General features: G+C 48.9%; 2 protein-coding genes and 1 pseudogene across 2 annotated transcripts in view; 2 read left to right on the top strand and 1 right to left on the bottom strand.

The window, feature by feature from the left end:
• PPP1R14C (protein phosphatase 1 regulatory inhibitor subunit 14C) overlaps positions 1–17,108 on the bottom strand; it is an 88,652-nt gene that overhangs the window by 39,593 nt on the left and 31,951 nt on the right. The window lies entirely within an intron of this gene.
• LOC122219275 (small nuclear ribonucleoprotein G-like) lies at positions 12,571–13,325 on the top strand. The gene is made up of 2 exons (XM_042937455.1): positions 12,571–12,793; positions 13,321–13,325. The coding sequence occupies exons 1-2, from the start codon at positions 12,571–12,573 to the stop codon at positions 13,323–13,325; spliced, it is 228 nt and encodes a 75-aa protein (XP_042793389.1).
• LOC122219274 lies at positions 15,306–16,216 on the top strand (annotated as a pseudogene).

Raw genomic sequence — 17,108 nt, 5'->3', positions numbered from 1 at the left:
ACCCTTATCTCCTATGCCTGTAAAATGGGTCCAAATAGAAAAAGCCAGCACGCTGGTGCCTGGGCTGGGCATGTCACACAAAACTCAGGGATCAGTAACATGACCTCAGACATGGCTAAGGTTTTTGAGCACGGTTGATCAGGTGACCCCTCTTTAAAAAAATTGAATGTAAATGTCTCTTCCAGGGAATCGTTCACTCCTTATGCCTAAAAATTGCATGCGAAGACCTAACGCATCACCAGCTTGTTCAAAACCACAAGGATTAAAGGGGGAGAGAAAAAAAATAAAAGAAACGTAAGCAAAAATCTCCAGAGGCAGAGCTTTCTGGAAACAATAACACTTTGCTCTGCATTTCTGCGTATGAACACTAAACGTGCACAGCTGGTCATGAACAATGCCAAAGTGACAAGAAAATCAGAAGTTGTTATCCTAACAAGGTATTTGAAAATAAGTGAGCGCTGGGGCAGATCGTAAGATGGCAAGGACCAGCTTCTCGGCTTCGTCATAACTGATGCCTTAAAGGTTCTGGCTTCAGTGGGCAGACGGCCGCCGTCCTCCTGCTCCCTGTGCTGACTCACAGCAGTGTGATCCCTCTAGACCTCCCGCTCCCCCACAGCAGCACCCACATCACAGGGAACGCCACTTGTAAGCTCCCCAGGCAGTACTGGGGGAGCTGGTGGACACACACGTTCAGAGGTACATTAAAACAAAAGGTAGGAGGGGCGCCTGGGTGGCGCAGTCGGTTAAGCGTCCGACTTCAGCCAGGTCACGTTCTCGCGGTCCGTGAGTTCGAGCCCCGCGTCAGGCTCTGGGCTGATGGCTCGGAGCCTGGAGCCTGTTTCCGATTCTGTGTCTCCCTCTCTCTCTGCCCCTCCCCCGTTCATGCTCTGTCTCTCTCTGTCCCAAAAATAAATAAAAAACGTTGGAAAAAAAAAAAAAAAAAAACAAAAGGTAGGAGGGATCAGGCAGGTCAAGGACGTGCACGAGGCGGCCCAGCAATGAGCTCAAATTGCTAGTGGGCTGCAGGCAGCCAAAGAGGACACTGAGAGAGAATAAAAGGGTGTTCCAAGAGAGGGCTGGTGTCCCCCAAAGAGAGCAAGAGGCAATGGCCGTGCAGCCTCTCTCTACGAGGTCACCCTCGGCTATCTCCTGCTTCCCATCTATTTAGTAATATGGCGTAGACTGTCTTTGATAGAAGATGATCCACAGCCACCTTTTTAGGAAAACTGCTCAGGGGCCAAGCAGAACTCTTTAGGCTGGAAACACTCAGACCCAGGGTGCCACAAAGGCAAGTGCCTATGACAGCTCAGCTCTCACAAGGCAGCTCTCTCATACCACACGACTCATGACCGAATCTTGCCAATGGGAATCTGGGTGACCATGGTGTAGGGTTTCCAGAACGCAGAATACTGCATCTGGACGTGTTCCCATCTCCTATCTTGGGCAGGCTCCTAAATGTGCTATGGCCACATGTGGTCGGGGCTGACAGGTGCACCAAAGAGTAAGACTGAGAAGACGAGGAGCGGCCGTTTGGAAGAGATGCCAGGCACCGGAAAGACGTTGGAATGGCCATATGGAGGCCTCCAGGTGCAGACAGACCGAGACTGTTGTTGAAATGAGCTTTCAAGGCTCAAAAAGCCATGGGGGAACCTTGTACACATTTTGCTAAGTGAAAGAATCCCAATCTGAAAAGGCCTATATACGGCATGGTTCCAACCACAGGACATTTTGGAAAAGGCAAAACTATGGAGTCAGTGGAAAGATCAGTGGTTTCCAGGGGCTGGGGGAGGGGAGGGATGAAAAGGCGGAGCTCAGGGCATCTATGGGCCGTGAAACCGTATGACACTGTAATGGCAGACACGTGCCCCGGAACGTACAACACAAAGAGTGAACCCTAATGGAAACTATGGAGCTCACCTATCAAAAACGTGTCAGTGCTGGCTCATCAGTCATAATAAACACACCAGACTAATACTAGATTTAACAACAGGGGAGGCGGGGGGGGGGGGGGGCGGGGAGGGGAAGCCAAGGGGGTGTATGGGGGTACTTGCCATTCAGGTACCTTCTGGGGAACAAGGTGGGAGCTCAGGGCCACCCACCGAGACATTCCGCCTGAGGAGGAGAAGGTGCCAGAAGTTCCTTTCATTACTTCCCTCACACAGTAGGGAGGGGATGGGAGAGGGGAACTCTTGGTCCAAGGGCCACGCTGGGGTCAGAGGGCAGGGCCCAGGGCACATGGGCCCAAGTGACTTGGGTCAGATTCCAGTCTTAGTTAACAACAGTTGCCATAAGCATTTACGCGTAAGGGGTGCTGCTCTGCATAGGTGGTGTGACCATTCTAGAACGCCTGGCCCCGGACCCTTCTTCTCCCTCTGCCCCCCCTCATCCAATCCATCACCAAGTCTTCATCCCTCAGTCCAGTCTCTGTAGCAGCTTTAAGAACACAAATGTGTCACTGCCCTGCCGAGGACCTTGCCGTGGCTTCGCATCCCTCTCAAAACCAACGTTCCCTGACCACCCCCGGCCCCGATCCATCAACTTGCTCCCCACTTAGGCCTCCACGGGGCCTTTGCACATGCACGTACGCAGGGTGGTCTTCCCACGATCTGAAGTCAGCAATCACTTCCTGAGGGAAAACTTCGTGCTCCCACCCGTGCCAAGGTCAACCTCCCAACCCCTGAAACTGCACTCCTAATGCCATGCACTTCTTGGGTGCGTGTGCCACACGGGCACCACCTTACATTTGTCGGTCTCCCTCCCTAAACCGGAAGTCCGTTGCGTCGTGCCTTTCACAGTGCCCAGCACACAGTAAGCCCTTACTCATCGTTTTTTGGAATTAAAAAAGGAGCAATTCACAGAGGTAGGTATTACCATCACCGCCACTTCACAGAAGTGTTTGAGTGAGCACCCTGACTGGGGGGCTGAGGGCTTAGTTTCGAACTCAGACCACCTGACCCCAATACATACGGCTTTATGCCAACGTGCGTTCCATGCCTTCCTTCCAGGATGCAGCGGTGCTGAGCGAGACGTCTGTCCCTGCTGATTGCAGTGACTTTGGGAGCAGCCAGAGGACTCGGACCCTTTGAGTGGTGCTGGACCTCAGCCAGAGAGCCTTCCGCCACGGCTCCACGGCCGTGGTTCAGGCACCACAACGTATCAGAAGTGGCCAAGGGGCGCCCGGGTGGCTCAGTCGGTTGAGCGTCGGCCTCCTGGTTTCGGCGCACGTCATGATTTAAGATCCTCTCTCACTTTCCCTCAGCCCCCCCTCCCCACTTGCATGAGCTTGCTCGCTCGCTCGCTCTCTCAAATAAGAAACGGAAAATCAAAGAGTAGCCAAGGCACCCACCAATCTCGAACCCAGGAGGTGAGTCCAACTTTCCATCGAACACACCCTCTGTGGAATACACATGAATGGACTCAGGGTTTTAGGGTAAGTGTGGGAAATGACTAACCGTTTCCAGAGAACGTGCTAAACCCCTAGCTGGAAGCCTGAGCTGCAGAGATGGCTGATTCAGACACCGCTCGTCTCTGGGCGTCTCACAGACGAGCCCCCATCCACACCTGAGGATGTGATTCAAAGGGACAGGCAGCCAGGGTCTGGGCAGGGGACCGGTGTCTGTACTCGTCTACCCACTGCCTGCCAGTCGGCAGGGGAAAGGGAGCGCTCCCCGGACCGGGAGCAGGAATGGGGCAGATCTACCCTCGGGTGCCAAGGATAAACCTGGGTCTTGGATAGGGAAGGATTCAAAATTACAGGGGAGGGAAAAAAGGCCAATTGTTCCACAGAAGCCGGTAATCAGGAGCCTGACGCCTTGAGAAGCGGCTGTGATACAGTGCCAGCCTCCTGGGGCTCAAGCATGGTTTACTTAAGAGCCGATACCTTGGAGACTTAACTGATCTTTAAATGTATGTCTAGTAATTTTTTGGTTGCTGTTCTCCTATGGAAGTGCTGCATTTTTCGAATGTCAACCGGTTTCAACCATGCCACTGAATATTTAGAGTGTACTCAAGGAGAATGGTAAGTGTGCCCACGGGACTCGACGGGGAGGTACAAAAGAAATCAAAGCTGTGGAAAATTCCAGGTGTGTGATCAAAGCAGCAGGAATGAGCCAGAGTTCCTTCTTTGACTGTTGACTCCCCACTTGGAGAGCCTGTTTCCAGAGCTCTCCGCAGCTAGCAGCAGGAAGTGCTGTTTCTCAAGTCGTGACTCACAGAATGCCTGCCCAGCGGCCCCCTGTGAAAGTGCAGATCCCTGGGCACTGCCCCCCCCGCCAACCATTGGACCCCGACACGTGAGGAGGGGCTCAGAGTCTCCATAGGTAACAGGCGCCACAGAGGATTCACAAACCAATTAGAGTTTGCAAACCACGGCTCCCGTTTCGAATGTCTTTGCAGAAAGGGGAGACCTCCCATGACAGACGGTGACAGCAAAAAGGAAGAACCACTCCTCACGCGTGGTCACCGATTCCCACACCCCTCGTAGCACCTTCATTCTACGGTCACGGGCTAGGTGCTGAGGACTCCACCGTCAACCAGACCCGAGACCCCCACCCGCAGTGGGGGAACATGACAAAGATAAATGGTGGCCACCCAAAGGAACACTGTGGGACACTGCTCGCCGTGGAAGCAGAGCTCAGCCACACGAGCGAGAGCCGGCTGCTCCATCCTGACTCAATCGAGGGCCACGCGAGGACCAGTCCCGGCCCAAGGCCATCGTCGCTGGGCCCCTGCTCATCTCTGCTCTCCTAGACCCTCTGTGAACAGACAGCACTGCTGGGCTCACCTGAGGGTTCCTCAGCTCCTGCTGGGGCCTCCATTTTCAAGACGAATGAACAAAAAACAAAAATTTCCACGGCGTTTGTAATCGTACAGGTCTTAAAACCCAGGATGAGGCAAGACCAGCGGGAATGCCGAGGAAATACAAAGTTCTGGCAGGGGAACTGAGCCGTTCACCGCCTCTCACCAAGGAGCAGCCCTTCTCTCCCTGCGGAGGGAGGTCTTCTGCCACGGTGTCGCCAGAGCAGGGCACACAGAACCCTAAAGCCAGTCCTCCTCCTCATAGACAGCGGCACAGGGGACGGTTGTCATAACCAGATTGTCTCCACGACGGAGAGCTGTGCTTTGGCCGCTTGGGTACCCACGGCCACATATCCCTTAACAGTCTGGCAGTGGGCAGCCTGCCAACCAAGAAAACAACCCTTGAACTTTGGGGCTGCCCGCAACCATCTCCCCAGTCTCACAGATCCCAGGCAAGCAGTAAACATTCAATGCAACTCAAACACGCAGTGCCTTCCACACGCAAGCCAAAGGCCCTCTGGAGCCACCGATCCGCGGGCACGTCTTCTGGGAGTGAGGCACACGGCATCACTTCCTAGACAAACACCAGGAACCAGAAGGTCAGTCTTCACTTGAACTGGATCCGAGGCAGGTCCTGCTTGAACTCAACAGGGCACATCCGCGCCTCTTACACTGGGCTCTTCTGACCTCTTCCTCCCCAAGAACATGCTCCCCCATCCCCCACCTCTCTGAGGTCCGGGGAAAGCAAGTGCAGGAGGTAATCCTTGCCAACGTGGCTACGGTCCTTCCTGGACTGAGGTTTGAGCCCCCCGCCCCTACCGCTAAGTTTATGTGTCTGGGAAGTAAAAGGGTAAAGCGAGTCACAGAAGCTCAGGCCTCCACCCGTGGTGGGTGGGCAGTTCTGTTTAGGGGAAGGGGGTGGGGAGGGAAAGAGACGGCAACCAGACCTTCCTCAAACCGAGAAAACTCTCACCTTCCAGAATGCTGTGGACCCTCATCATGAAGAGTTTCACCTTCGACTCCAGGCAAGTAGCCCACAGTCCAATTCCAGACATTCTGAAAACTCCAGTTCTGTTATTCTGACTCCGTCACAAAATCGCTTCAACTAGGAAGACAGCAAGGACCCACCTACATCTGTCCCTTTTGCTGCTGGAATCGACACCCGTCTTAGATCACGAGTCACGGCAGATGCACAGAAAGAAAGGGATGCCAGGCCCCATCTGTAATTTCCACAAACGAATGGATTGAACTATGGATACATTTTTCAAAGGAAAAAAAAAAAATGGTCGCAAATAACAAGGGTGCAAATCCCTGATGTCTTTTTATTCCTGGAAAGAGGTGTTGCACGGTCAAATCTTTCCCAAAATCTTTATTTAGTTTCTTCTGGGCAGGGAATAATCTGGATCCAGGATGACTTACTCAAAACAGCCTTGCAAGTTAAAAAAACAAAATACAAAATAAGTCCTTGGAACAGAAATTAGATTCAAGAATCTGATGCCCTGCTACTCTGTTAACTACGGACATAAATGAGAGAGGACGTAGAATGCCTCACACCTAGTGGGCACTCCATAATTGTCTGCGGAGTGACCGACTAAATGATTTATTTTGAGTCCCCACGGCGCTTTGCGCTAGCTAGAGCTAATTCAGTTGTTATAAAGGCAAGCAGGGTTGAAGATTTATGATTGCCCAATTACCCCGATTCACCATAAATCCTTGCCATCCTCTAGGCTGTTCCAAGCTGCTCAGCACGCGTAATGACGGCATATTGCGATGATTCCCTCTCGAAGGCCTTGGCGGTACTCCTATTTAGGAAGCGGAGGTCTACCAGAACTATAGTTCTCGGCCTCTATAGCCCAGAATAGGAGAATCCCATTTCTCCACTCACGGAGCCAGGTTCTGCAGCCCAGACAGGGACCAAGCTGAAGCACCTCACGTCTCCTGTGCTCAGTAATCAGCGCGTGTCAGGAGATGAGGAGATGAGGTGAAGGTCATTCGGGCTGACCACTGCCCATGACCCAATGCTGCATTAGTACCTGGATGTCCTGTCCTCTGGCCTCGCACAACCCTGCAGTCACTGGCACATTAAATGTCATCATGATCACTAGCACATGAAAGCCCATCAAGATGTGTATCTGTCGGCCTTGGCTAGCGCACAAAGAGCTCCTTGAGGGCGGGGACGGTGTTTTGTTTATTTTTGTAACCTCCATACACAGCATGCTATCCAGACCACAGACATGCACAGTGAATTTTTATTAAGTGAATAAACCGAAGCTCTCACCAAAACAAAATGCGTAGGCCTACCGCTACCATTAGGCACCTTTTTCTAGAATACTGAGGTTAAGACTAAGAGGGACTCCTACAATTGCATGAATACTTAATTTCCTCTTGAAATTGGCCCAGAATTGGAGACAAGATGGTTGTGCAGGGCTATCTGTAAGAAGGGCTATAAACAGCAACTGCCCGAGGTGTGGAAGCAAAGAAAACGCACACGGAAAGCAGACGTAAATTCCTCTTATACTCTTGCCGTCATCGATCGAGAGACAGTGAGACAGTCTCTTGGATCAATTATTATATTTATGAACTGGCTCAATCTCACCTTTAGATTGCTTGTCAATAATCGTATTCAACGTGCGTGAGTACTTAAACAAGCACACTTGCCCCTTTACGCAGTGAGATGCCGGGGAACAGCAAATTTCTACCACCGAGCAATTTGTTTATTTTTTTTTTTTTTACTAAAGTGTGGTCAACATACTCTGGTGTACAACACAGTGACTCCACATTTATATACGTTACAAAGTGATCACCATGGTAAGTGCAGCTATCATTTGTCACCATACAAAGTTGTTACTTGTGACTAACTATATTCCTATACATTGTATCTCTACACCTTATGTATGTATTTTATAACGGGAAGTCTGTACCTTCTATTCCCCTTCTTTTTGCCCATCTCCCCCTCACCTCACCCTCCACCGAGCTCTGGTAACCACTGCATTGTTCTCTGTATCTATGAGTCTGTTTTGTTTTTCGTTATTGTTCATTTGTTTTGTTTTTGGTATCAGTCTTTCTCTGGCTTAATTCACTTAGCACGATACCCTCTGGGTCGATGGCAAATGGCAAGATTTCATTCTGGTTCGTGGCTGGGTAATATTCCATTATAGATATAGATACAGATATTGATATAGATACATAGATACAGATTTATAAATACACACACACACACACACACACACACACACACACACACACACACACATGTACCACATCGTCTTTATCCATTGGTCTGTCAATGGGCACTTACGTTGCTTCCATATATTGGCTACTGTAAATAATGCTACAATAAACACAGGAGTCTGAGGGCTAATCCCTGAGCCCTCCAACGGGTAGAAATAAGATGTGTGAGAGCCAGCAAAGGGAATGGGAAGAGTTTGGTGCCTGGGAAGCCAGGAGAACATGACTTAAGGAGGAGGGAACGATCAACTGCGTTGAACCCTAGAAGTAGGACAACGACTGAGACTGGGCCACTGGATTGAGCAACACGGGAGTCACGGTTACCTAACAAAGCATCTTTGGAGCAGTGCTGGGGCGGAAACCCAGAGTCCGTTCAAGACACAAAGGGAGACTGGGACTGGATTTGGTGTTCAGGAATGCGGCCGTCCCACCCACCACCTGCTGTTTCAAATACCTGTGTTCCACCGCAGTCTGGAAGCAGATGAGCCTCTGAGCCAGCAGCAGCAGGTCAACAGCAACCTAACACCATTTCACAACGCTTACGTCGTTCCCTTTGTTTCATCTCGTCACACGGGCGTGTTATCATCTCACCCCATCGCCAGAAGAAGGGAGAGCGCAGTACATAAGATACCGTGAGAGAAAGCGACCACCTTCACAGACTTTTTATTCCAGCGTGTTGTTACAACTGTCCTATTTCATTGTGAGTTGTTGTGGTTGACCCGTTACTATGTCTAATTTGTAAATTAAACCGTATCACGGGCATGTGTGTATAGGAAAAAAAGTAGTACCTATAGGGTTTGGAACGACACACAACTCCAGGCATCCACTAGACGTGTCGGGATGTATCCCCTGCAGAAGGGGGGTAGGCACTGTAGAGGAAACGTTTTCAAGGAGTTTTGAAGAAAGGGAAAGGGCTGTAACTAGAGGGGGAAGAGGGGTCAAGAAAGGATTTCAGATTGTTTTTAAGGATGAAGAAATAATAGCACATTTATATTCTGATGGGGATGTATAATGCAGGAAAGTGAGGAGGAATCACCAGAATGATATCCCTGAGTAGGCAAGAGGGTAGAGTCCACTGCATCAGGGACGGTCCCTTTCTTGGGCCGCAGCCAGCTTGTCTGTCACACTAGATGAGTGATGTGTGTGGGCACAGGTGCTGCTGGGGCAGGGGGGTGGGGGTGCGGGGCACTGGGAGCCCATGGAAGTTCCCTCCAATTGTCTCCATTTTCTCGGTGGGAAACCAGGAAGCAAGGTCATCGGCTGAGGTGAGGCCAGTGGAGAAGGTGTGGAGGAATGTATTTGCCATCTAGGAGAATGGCAGAGCGGACAGACGGGACAACCGTCGTGCACGTGCTGGGCCTGCCTGTCGTTGGTCGTCATGAGTTTACAGTGCGTCCAGGCAGAGTGGTAAGAACGGACGAGCGAATGAATAAATCTCTCAGAAGAGATCAACAGACCGGAAGCCACACAAAAGAAAGTTCGGCTAGCCCTCTCTTTTCCTCCACAACAAACGACAGCAATGCTGGAGACGTGTAGCTGGACACTGAAAGCAGGCTCCTTTCCGCTGGGCCCCAGGCACCACCCTGCCCATGGTTATCGCCCCACTAAATAGTTGCTCTCAAGGGAATATTCAAATCCAACATCATTCTTACCTTTGAGCAGTAAGAGCATGTCAAGAACACAGACATTAAGCCAAGCAGCCCAGAGTTTTGGCCCCAGCTCTGCCAATCACTAGCTGTGTGAGCTCAACCTCTCTGTACCTCGATTTCCTCATCCGTAAAATGGGAATAAATAATAATAGAACTTTCCTCACTGGGCTGTCCTAAGGATTCAATAGCATGTCCTTTGCCTAACACAGTGTCTGCCTTATGGTCAGCGCTTCACCAAGAGCTACTGTAAGTCTAAGGAAGTCAACAACAGACCCAGGCCAGCGAAAAGATTAGTCATGATCCAAATTCCTTATCATACCTGAGTGATGCCTTTGTTTTCAGAGCTTAAAACGTAAGTGTTATTGTGCAGTTGTTAACGGTTACTGGCCTCTGTCCAGAAGATTGCTTCTGTAACCACCTGACCTACACCCTCTAAGAATCAGTAAATCAGTTCCAGAGCAGGGACTATTATGTCCATTGATTAATAATAAAAAAAGTCTTGAACCATGAATCTCCTATGAAAGAGTGACTTCGAGCCAATGTGTTTATTTTCTTTAAGACACCTGTCTAAAACACAAATTATCACAAAGTACAGTCCTAGGTCTGGGCAAGAAGTACAAATTCGAGTAAGACATTCCTCTTTTCTTCAAGGTAATAGTAGTTAATATTTATTAGTACCACAGTACCAGGCACGATGCCAATAACTTTTATAACCAAGAATTTCATAGGGACGCCTGGGTGGTTCAGTTGGTTAACCAACTCTTGACTTCAGTTCAGGTCATGATCTAACAGTTTGTGAGATCAGGCCCTGCATCGGGTGCAAAGCCTGCTTGGGATTCTCTCTCTCTCTCTCTCTCTCTCTCTCTCTCTCTGCCCCTCCCCTGCTTGTGCACTCTTTCTCTCTCTCAAAAATAAATAAATAAACTTAAAAAGAGTTTAATTACTTCTCATCTCAACCCTTGTAGCAGGTGCCATTATTACAACTGAGGAAATGAAGACTTCAAGAGGTCATAGGCCTTGTCCTGGGTCAGGCAGCTTGACCTGACAGTGGTTTGAACCAAAACCGTCTTTCTTCCCTCTTGAACCTGCAAGTGAAATGGGCAACCAAGGTCTGGCTAAGAGCCTGGAAGGCCTTGCTGAACAGTGACCCTCTTGGCCTTCTGCTTCCTGCAGCTTTTTCCTGCAGGTGCTCTGTGTGGAGGAGAGTCAGGGATTACAACGCAGAACAGATCTATCTGTGTGATTCAATTCAGTGAACTAGGATGAGGTGAGGTGGCAGCCGTTAGATTCAGTATAGCATCAGCCACAATTAAGATTTCAAGCTGTGGTTGTTGATGTTAAGGTGTCCGTGGCTTTCAAACTCTATCCAGAGGCGTGCTGGAAAATAAAACCTTCCATATTGGTCTGAAGAAAGGTTTTATAGGTTCCAAATGAGAGCAGCCTAGAATGTGGAGTCAGAAAATGTCCCCATGGAAAGGAAAGCTAAAACAATCAATATCGACACGATGAGCTCAGCCATCACCAGAAATCCCTCCAACATAAAAGATGGTTTGATAATATATTGCAGATGAGACTTGGGCAAGGATCCTCCACAAGGAGACTAGAACTGTTGCCAAATTCAATCAGGGACACCCAGGTGTCTTCCTTATCCAATCAAGAGACCAGAGTCCCCCTCAAATTCAATAACAGTGACCGTGAAAAATGGCACGAGGATGTCAATTAAGTCATCAAAGAACACTGCAAATCTTCTCTATTGCATTATGACCACTATCTGAGTGGGCACTGTGTCAATGGAAAGAAATCCGGGGGGGGTGGGGAGTGAACACAAAACATTTTAAATGCGCCACTCTTCACCAGGCCCTTTTGAGGAAAAGGGATTGCACAGACCCTCGAGGACTGATTTCGGTTACATCCAGAAAAACTAACTCCAAGGAATAGGAATTTAGCAAGGAAATAAAGGGTAACTGAAACGTCGCGGAAGAAGGTAGCTCCTTTTGTTCTGTTCACCGCCCATCAGGCTTCTGATCTCCGTTCTTGGTTCCCAGGTGCACCGCCTACCAGGACAGCAGGCCCTGAGCAAATGTGCCTTCCTGGGAGACGTCGCACCCATCCACAGGCAATCCCGTCAATCCTACCTCCAAAGGGCACTGTATCTGCCCACCCCACCCCCATCCCCACCCCCAACACCTTGGCCCAGGCCATGTGGCTCCCTCCCGCCATGTCACTCTCTCTTGACCTTTAACACTGCCGGCGTGGCCCACACAGCAGCCACATGGGTCTTCTCAAAATCCCAATCTGCCTTCAATCGTTTAGGAACAAAACTCATAGTTTCAGAAATGGTATAAACATTTGTCTGACCATCTGATTAAGCTCTCACCGAAAGAAGAAAGATTCAAAAAAACCAGATCATCTCACCATAAAACCGACAAAACCAGAAGTAGATTCGTCTGTTCGAAATCAGAAACCCTTAGCGCTTTAAATCCACACACACGAAGTTAAATGTTGACAGGACAACAAATTGTAGCAATCACCTCAGGAAATAAATAAATCCTGACAATAAATAGATCTCTCTCTCCGCTGTGACTGAATCCACGATAGAGTATAATATTCTACGTCAGGTTTTCCACATTGCTGAATTTTCTGTGTAGGTAAAAAAAATACTGGAAATGATCAGATTTAAACGTGGTTATTCAGTATGAAATAGAACTTGCGGTTTAAAACAGAAACACTACAGAGAGTAATTAGTTGTGGCAATGTAAATCATACCGAAAAGTAAGGCATGTAGGAAAGAACGAACAAATTGAGCATCAGTTAAATTTAAAAATCCAAGGCATTTTGTTTTGAGGCATCTTCGAGCTCGCTGAGCAGACACTGGAAGCAAAACTCCCCTCCTGGGATGGAAAAATTTATGGGCAAGAAGTTACGGTCACAATTAAATGGTGGCAGACAAGGCCAAGGGGGATTCGGTCCCTTTATGAGTCTTTTGATGGATGAACGCGTGGGGACGGCAACCAGTAGGCAACAGAACAATGTGGGAAGGGTGATAAAGAGAGGGAAGAGCATTGCCATGACAGAAGCGTTGGCTAGAGCAGAGACCATGGCTGGGTTCACCAGAGAGAGTGCTCCCTTCCACAGCACCTGTTTATTATCATATAAAAATCAGGGGCACCTGGGTGGCTCAGTTGGTTAAGCATCCAACTTCGGCTCAGGTCATGATCTCACAGTTTGTGAGTTCGAGCCCCACATCAGGCTCTGTGCTGACAGCACGGAGCCTGGAGCCTGTTTCGGATTCTGGGTCTCCCTCTCTCTCTGCCCCTCCCCTCCTTGTGCCTTCTCTCTCAAAAATAAATAAACATTAAAAAAAATAAAAATCAGGTTGTGCGCATTTTCCTATTGAAATTCTTTGTGAAATAAACTTTTATAACAGTAAAATAAAATAAAATAAAATAAAATAAAATAAAATAAAATAAAATTCAAATCTGACCACCGCAATTCCTCTGCTTCAATGGCTTCCAACTAATCTCAAAATTCTGACTCCCCGACTTGGCCCACTAAGTGCTCACAGTAGGAACCCCTCCGTGGCTCCAGCCCCTGCGGCCATAGGGCCTGTAACCATCTCCTGACCACATCCTCTTCTTTACCTCAGGCTAGCTGATTTCTCAGCCTTCCAGAATCTTCTGGGGGAGCCCCCCCACCCAAACCTGCTATCTCCTCCCCTCATTCTCAGGCACAACACTCCCCTTTACTTCTCCTTCTCTCAAGCTGCCATCCCTTTGTTTATGAGTGACTCTGCCATATAACCGGGGAACCCCAGCTCCTAGCTCAGTGCTGAGCCCAGAGGGGCTAGTCCCCAGAGGCTTATTTAGGCTTCCCACAAAGATTATCAAAACAGGAGCTTATCTGCACAATGACAGTCCACATATGAGCCAAGATTAAAGGCCCCATAAACCCCGAACACATGAAGGGTCTCAACAGAACAACTGATTAACTGAGGGGCTTTTCGTGTAAATCACTCCCCTTGGAAACCCAGCTCTAGATTATTTGGGACATTTTCTCTTCAGACAGATGGTTATTTCCTTCAAAGTGGATGAGGAAATTGTTCCTGAGAGCTTTGGAAGACCGTCATGAAGGAAAACTCCAGTTGTTAAGCTCCCCGGGATTAATGCCTTTTGTCCCTAACTAAATAAAATAATTATATTAACCGAGGATGGAGGGCGGCATGGAACAACCCTTTCAGAGAGTGACAGTGACAATCAGGCAGCACTCCCTTTACCTGCAAAATCTCACAAGTGTTCTCGTGGTTCCTTCCAGGTCCCAGGTGGGTCTGTGCTGTGCTGCTCCCCCAAAAGCAAGACGTGGAGTGAGGCTTGCTGGGCCAGTGGGCTAGGAGGCGGATGTGAGGTGTGCCCTTTCCGGTGGAAGCTTTAGGAGCCCACGGGTGCCTCCCCAGGGCCCTCGCCCTGCCCTGCTGGTTATAGAAGCATGTTTCTAGGCAGAGCCTCATGGGTCTGAGTCCCTGAGTGACAGTAAAGAGCAGGACCCCCCATCAGTCAACACTGGATACACAGCATTAGTGGGAAATAAGACATTATTTTTAGCCACTGAAATTTTTGATCGCTCCTGACCGCGACGTAATCCAGCCATTCTGGAACGACCCCGTGAGCTGACCTGTCACTGGCAGCTGGAATTGTAAATGGTCATTAGGCTCCTATCACAGACAGGAGGCCACAGGCCAGCCCCACACCCATGAGGAGGTGAGGCCAGACTCTCAGCATCTTCCAACCAACAGTTACTCACGGATATGCATTATTTGTCAGACACTGAGCTAAGCGCTAGGGATACGGCGGACTGTTGCTAGAAAATTCCTACGGACGCCGTGAGGAGGGGCCCCCTGGCAAGCTGAACAAAGTCAGGAAAGCAGCGAGGTAGCCGGCAAGGCGGAGAGTAAAGGAGAGATGGCCTGGGCCTCAGGAGGAGCAGCTCTGCATGTGGACAGGACAGTACGGGTGACTCAGCGATCAGACCGACTCCTGGAGGCCTCTCCCAAGTGTTTCCCACGCGGTCACACCCTGTGTCTTCACAGCGCCCTAAAAGACAGGCCACACCATTGCTGTCATTTCATAAGCAAGGAAAGTGGCAGGAAATTGGAAGGAAGGAAGGAAGGAAGGAAGGAAGGAAGGAAAGAAGGAAGGAAGGAAGGAAATAAGGAAGGAAGGAAGGAAGGAAAAGAAAGAAAGAAAGAAAGAAAGAAAGAAAGAAAGAAAGAAAAAGAAAAGAAGGAAGGAAGGAAAAAAAGAGAGAGAGAGAAAGGGGAAAGAAGTCAACTAGCACCCCAGCTAAACTGAAAGGCAGGAAAGTTAAGAACACATACATTAGAGGGGTGCCTGGGTGGCTCAGTCAGTTAAGCATCTGACTTTGGCTCAGGTCATGATTTCATGGTTCCTGGGTTCGAGCCCTTCGTCGGGCTCTGTGCTGACAGCTCAGAACCTAGAGTCTGCTTCGGATTCTGTGTCTCCCTCTCTCTCTCTGCCCCTCCCCACTCATGCTCTTTCTTTCTCTCTCTCTCTCTCCAAAATAAATAAACATGAAAACAACTTTTTAAAAAAAGAACACATACATTAGAAATTAGGAATGGTGGAGTGTTGCCTTGGTGGAGTGGAAACCAGCCCTCTGGTTGGAGGTATATGTAACACACCGACTTACTGTGACCTAGGGAAGGCTGCCAAAGATGACTTCAACAAAGGCTATGGATTTGGCTCGGTCAAAGTAGGTCTGAGAACTAAGTCGTGTAGGGGAGTGGAATTTTCTACTTCTGGTCATGCTTACACTGACACAGAGCAAACGTCAGGCAACCTAGAGACCAAGTATAAGGTGCTACGGACTTGCCTTCACCCAGAAATGGAACACAGACGATACTCTTGGAACGGAAATCGCTTCACAGAATAAGTTGGCTGAAGGGTCGAAACGTACTCACAATACCGTATTTGCACCGAACCCAGGAAAGAAGAGTGGGAAATTGAAGGCCTCCTACAAATGGGATTGTTTCAGTCTCGGCAGTAATGTTGATGCAGATTTTTCTGGACCGACCATCTTTGGCTTTGGAGGTTGGCTTGCTGGCTCTCAGACGAGTTTTGACACAGCCAGATCCAAACTGTCACAGAATGGTGTCGCCCTGGGTTACACAGCTGCCGACTTCCAGCTGCACATGCATGTGAGTGATGGCCCTGAATTTGGAGGGTCTGTCTGCCAGGAGGTTAATGAGAAGATTGGAACATCAATAAACGTTGATTGGATGGCTGGCAGTAACAATACCCAGACTGTAGAACTTCTCTATCTGCTACAGGAAATAAGACGAGCCCGACCGGACTGGGTTATACTCAGACCCTTGGACCAGGAGTCAAATTGATCCTACCAGCTTTCACGGACAGAAAGAATGTCAATGCAGGAGGCCACGAGGTTGGGCTGGGATTTGAACGAGAAGCCTATTGTGGTTTTGAGGAAAGCACCTGATTTGTCCTTGGAGGTGAAGAGAACCCACTATGTTTTGGCCTTAAAATTCTTCCGTGAAATTTCAAAAGTGTGAACTTCTTATTCTTCCAAAGAATTGTAATCCTCCCCACACTGAAGTGTAAAGATCGCAAGTGCGTTGTAAGGAAGGAACTTGAAGGCGTGCCCGAAGGTTGTCATACTTGTGCCGTGTTGCAGTTGATTTCCACTGTGTTATTTTATTTTATTTATTTTATTTTTATTTCTATTTGAATTTTTTTTAATGTTTATTTATTTTTGAGAGACAGAGAGAGACAGAGCATGAGCTGGGGAGGGGCAGAGAGCAAGGGAGACACAGAATCCGAAGCAGGCTCCAGGCTCGGAGCTGTCAGCACAGAACGTGACCTGGGGCTCGAACTCACGAACTGCGAGATCATGACCTGAGCCAAAGCCAGACGTTTAATGAACTGAGCCACCCAGGTGCCTCTCCTCAGTGTTATTTTAAATGTGCTCATCAGGGAAACTGTAGTGACTGTTACAAAGGAAATGACCTGAGCCTCCAGCTTGTACATCACAGCCTACCTGCCCCACACCACTTTTTCATGACCTTTGGATATACTGGTCTCTGTGCTGTGGTAGAATCTTTGGTTTTCCATCAGAGTGAAATAAAATAAACCCATCACATTTGGAACATAATCCATCATCTGACTTGCTAGGGATGGTTTTCTTTCTTTTTTTTAGCATTTTTTTGTATTTTAGAAAGAGAGAGTGCAAGAAGGGGAGAGGGGCAGAAGGAGAAAGAGAAAGAGAGAGAAAGAGAAGAGAATCTTAAGCAGGCTCCATGCTCAACATGAAGCCCGACACGGGGCTCGATCCCACGACCCTAGGATCATGACCTGAGCTGAAATCAAGAGTCAGACACTCAACTGACTGAGCCACCCAGGCGTC

The sequence above is a fragment of the Panthera leo genome, chromosome B2, assembly GCF_018350215.1.
Source record: "Panthera leo isolate Ple1 chromosome B2, P.leo_Ple1_pat1.1, whole genome shotgun sequence".
Taxonomy (NCBI): Eukaryota; Metazoa; Chordata; class Mammalia; order Carnivora; family Felidae; genus Panthera; species Panthera leo.
The sequence above is the reverse complement of the archived record's forward strand: the minus strand, read 5'-3'. Positions and strand labels throughout refer to the sequence as shown.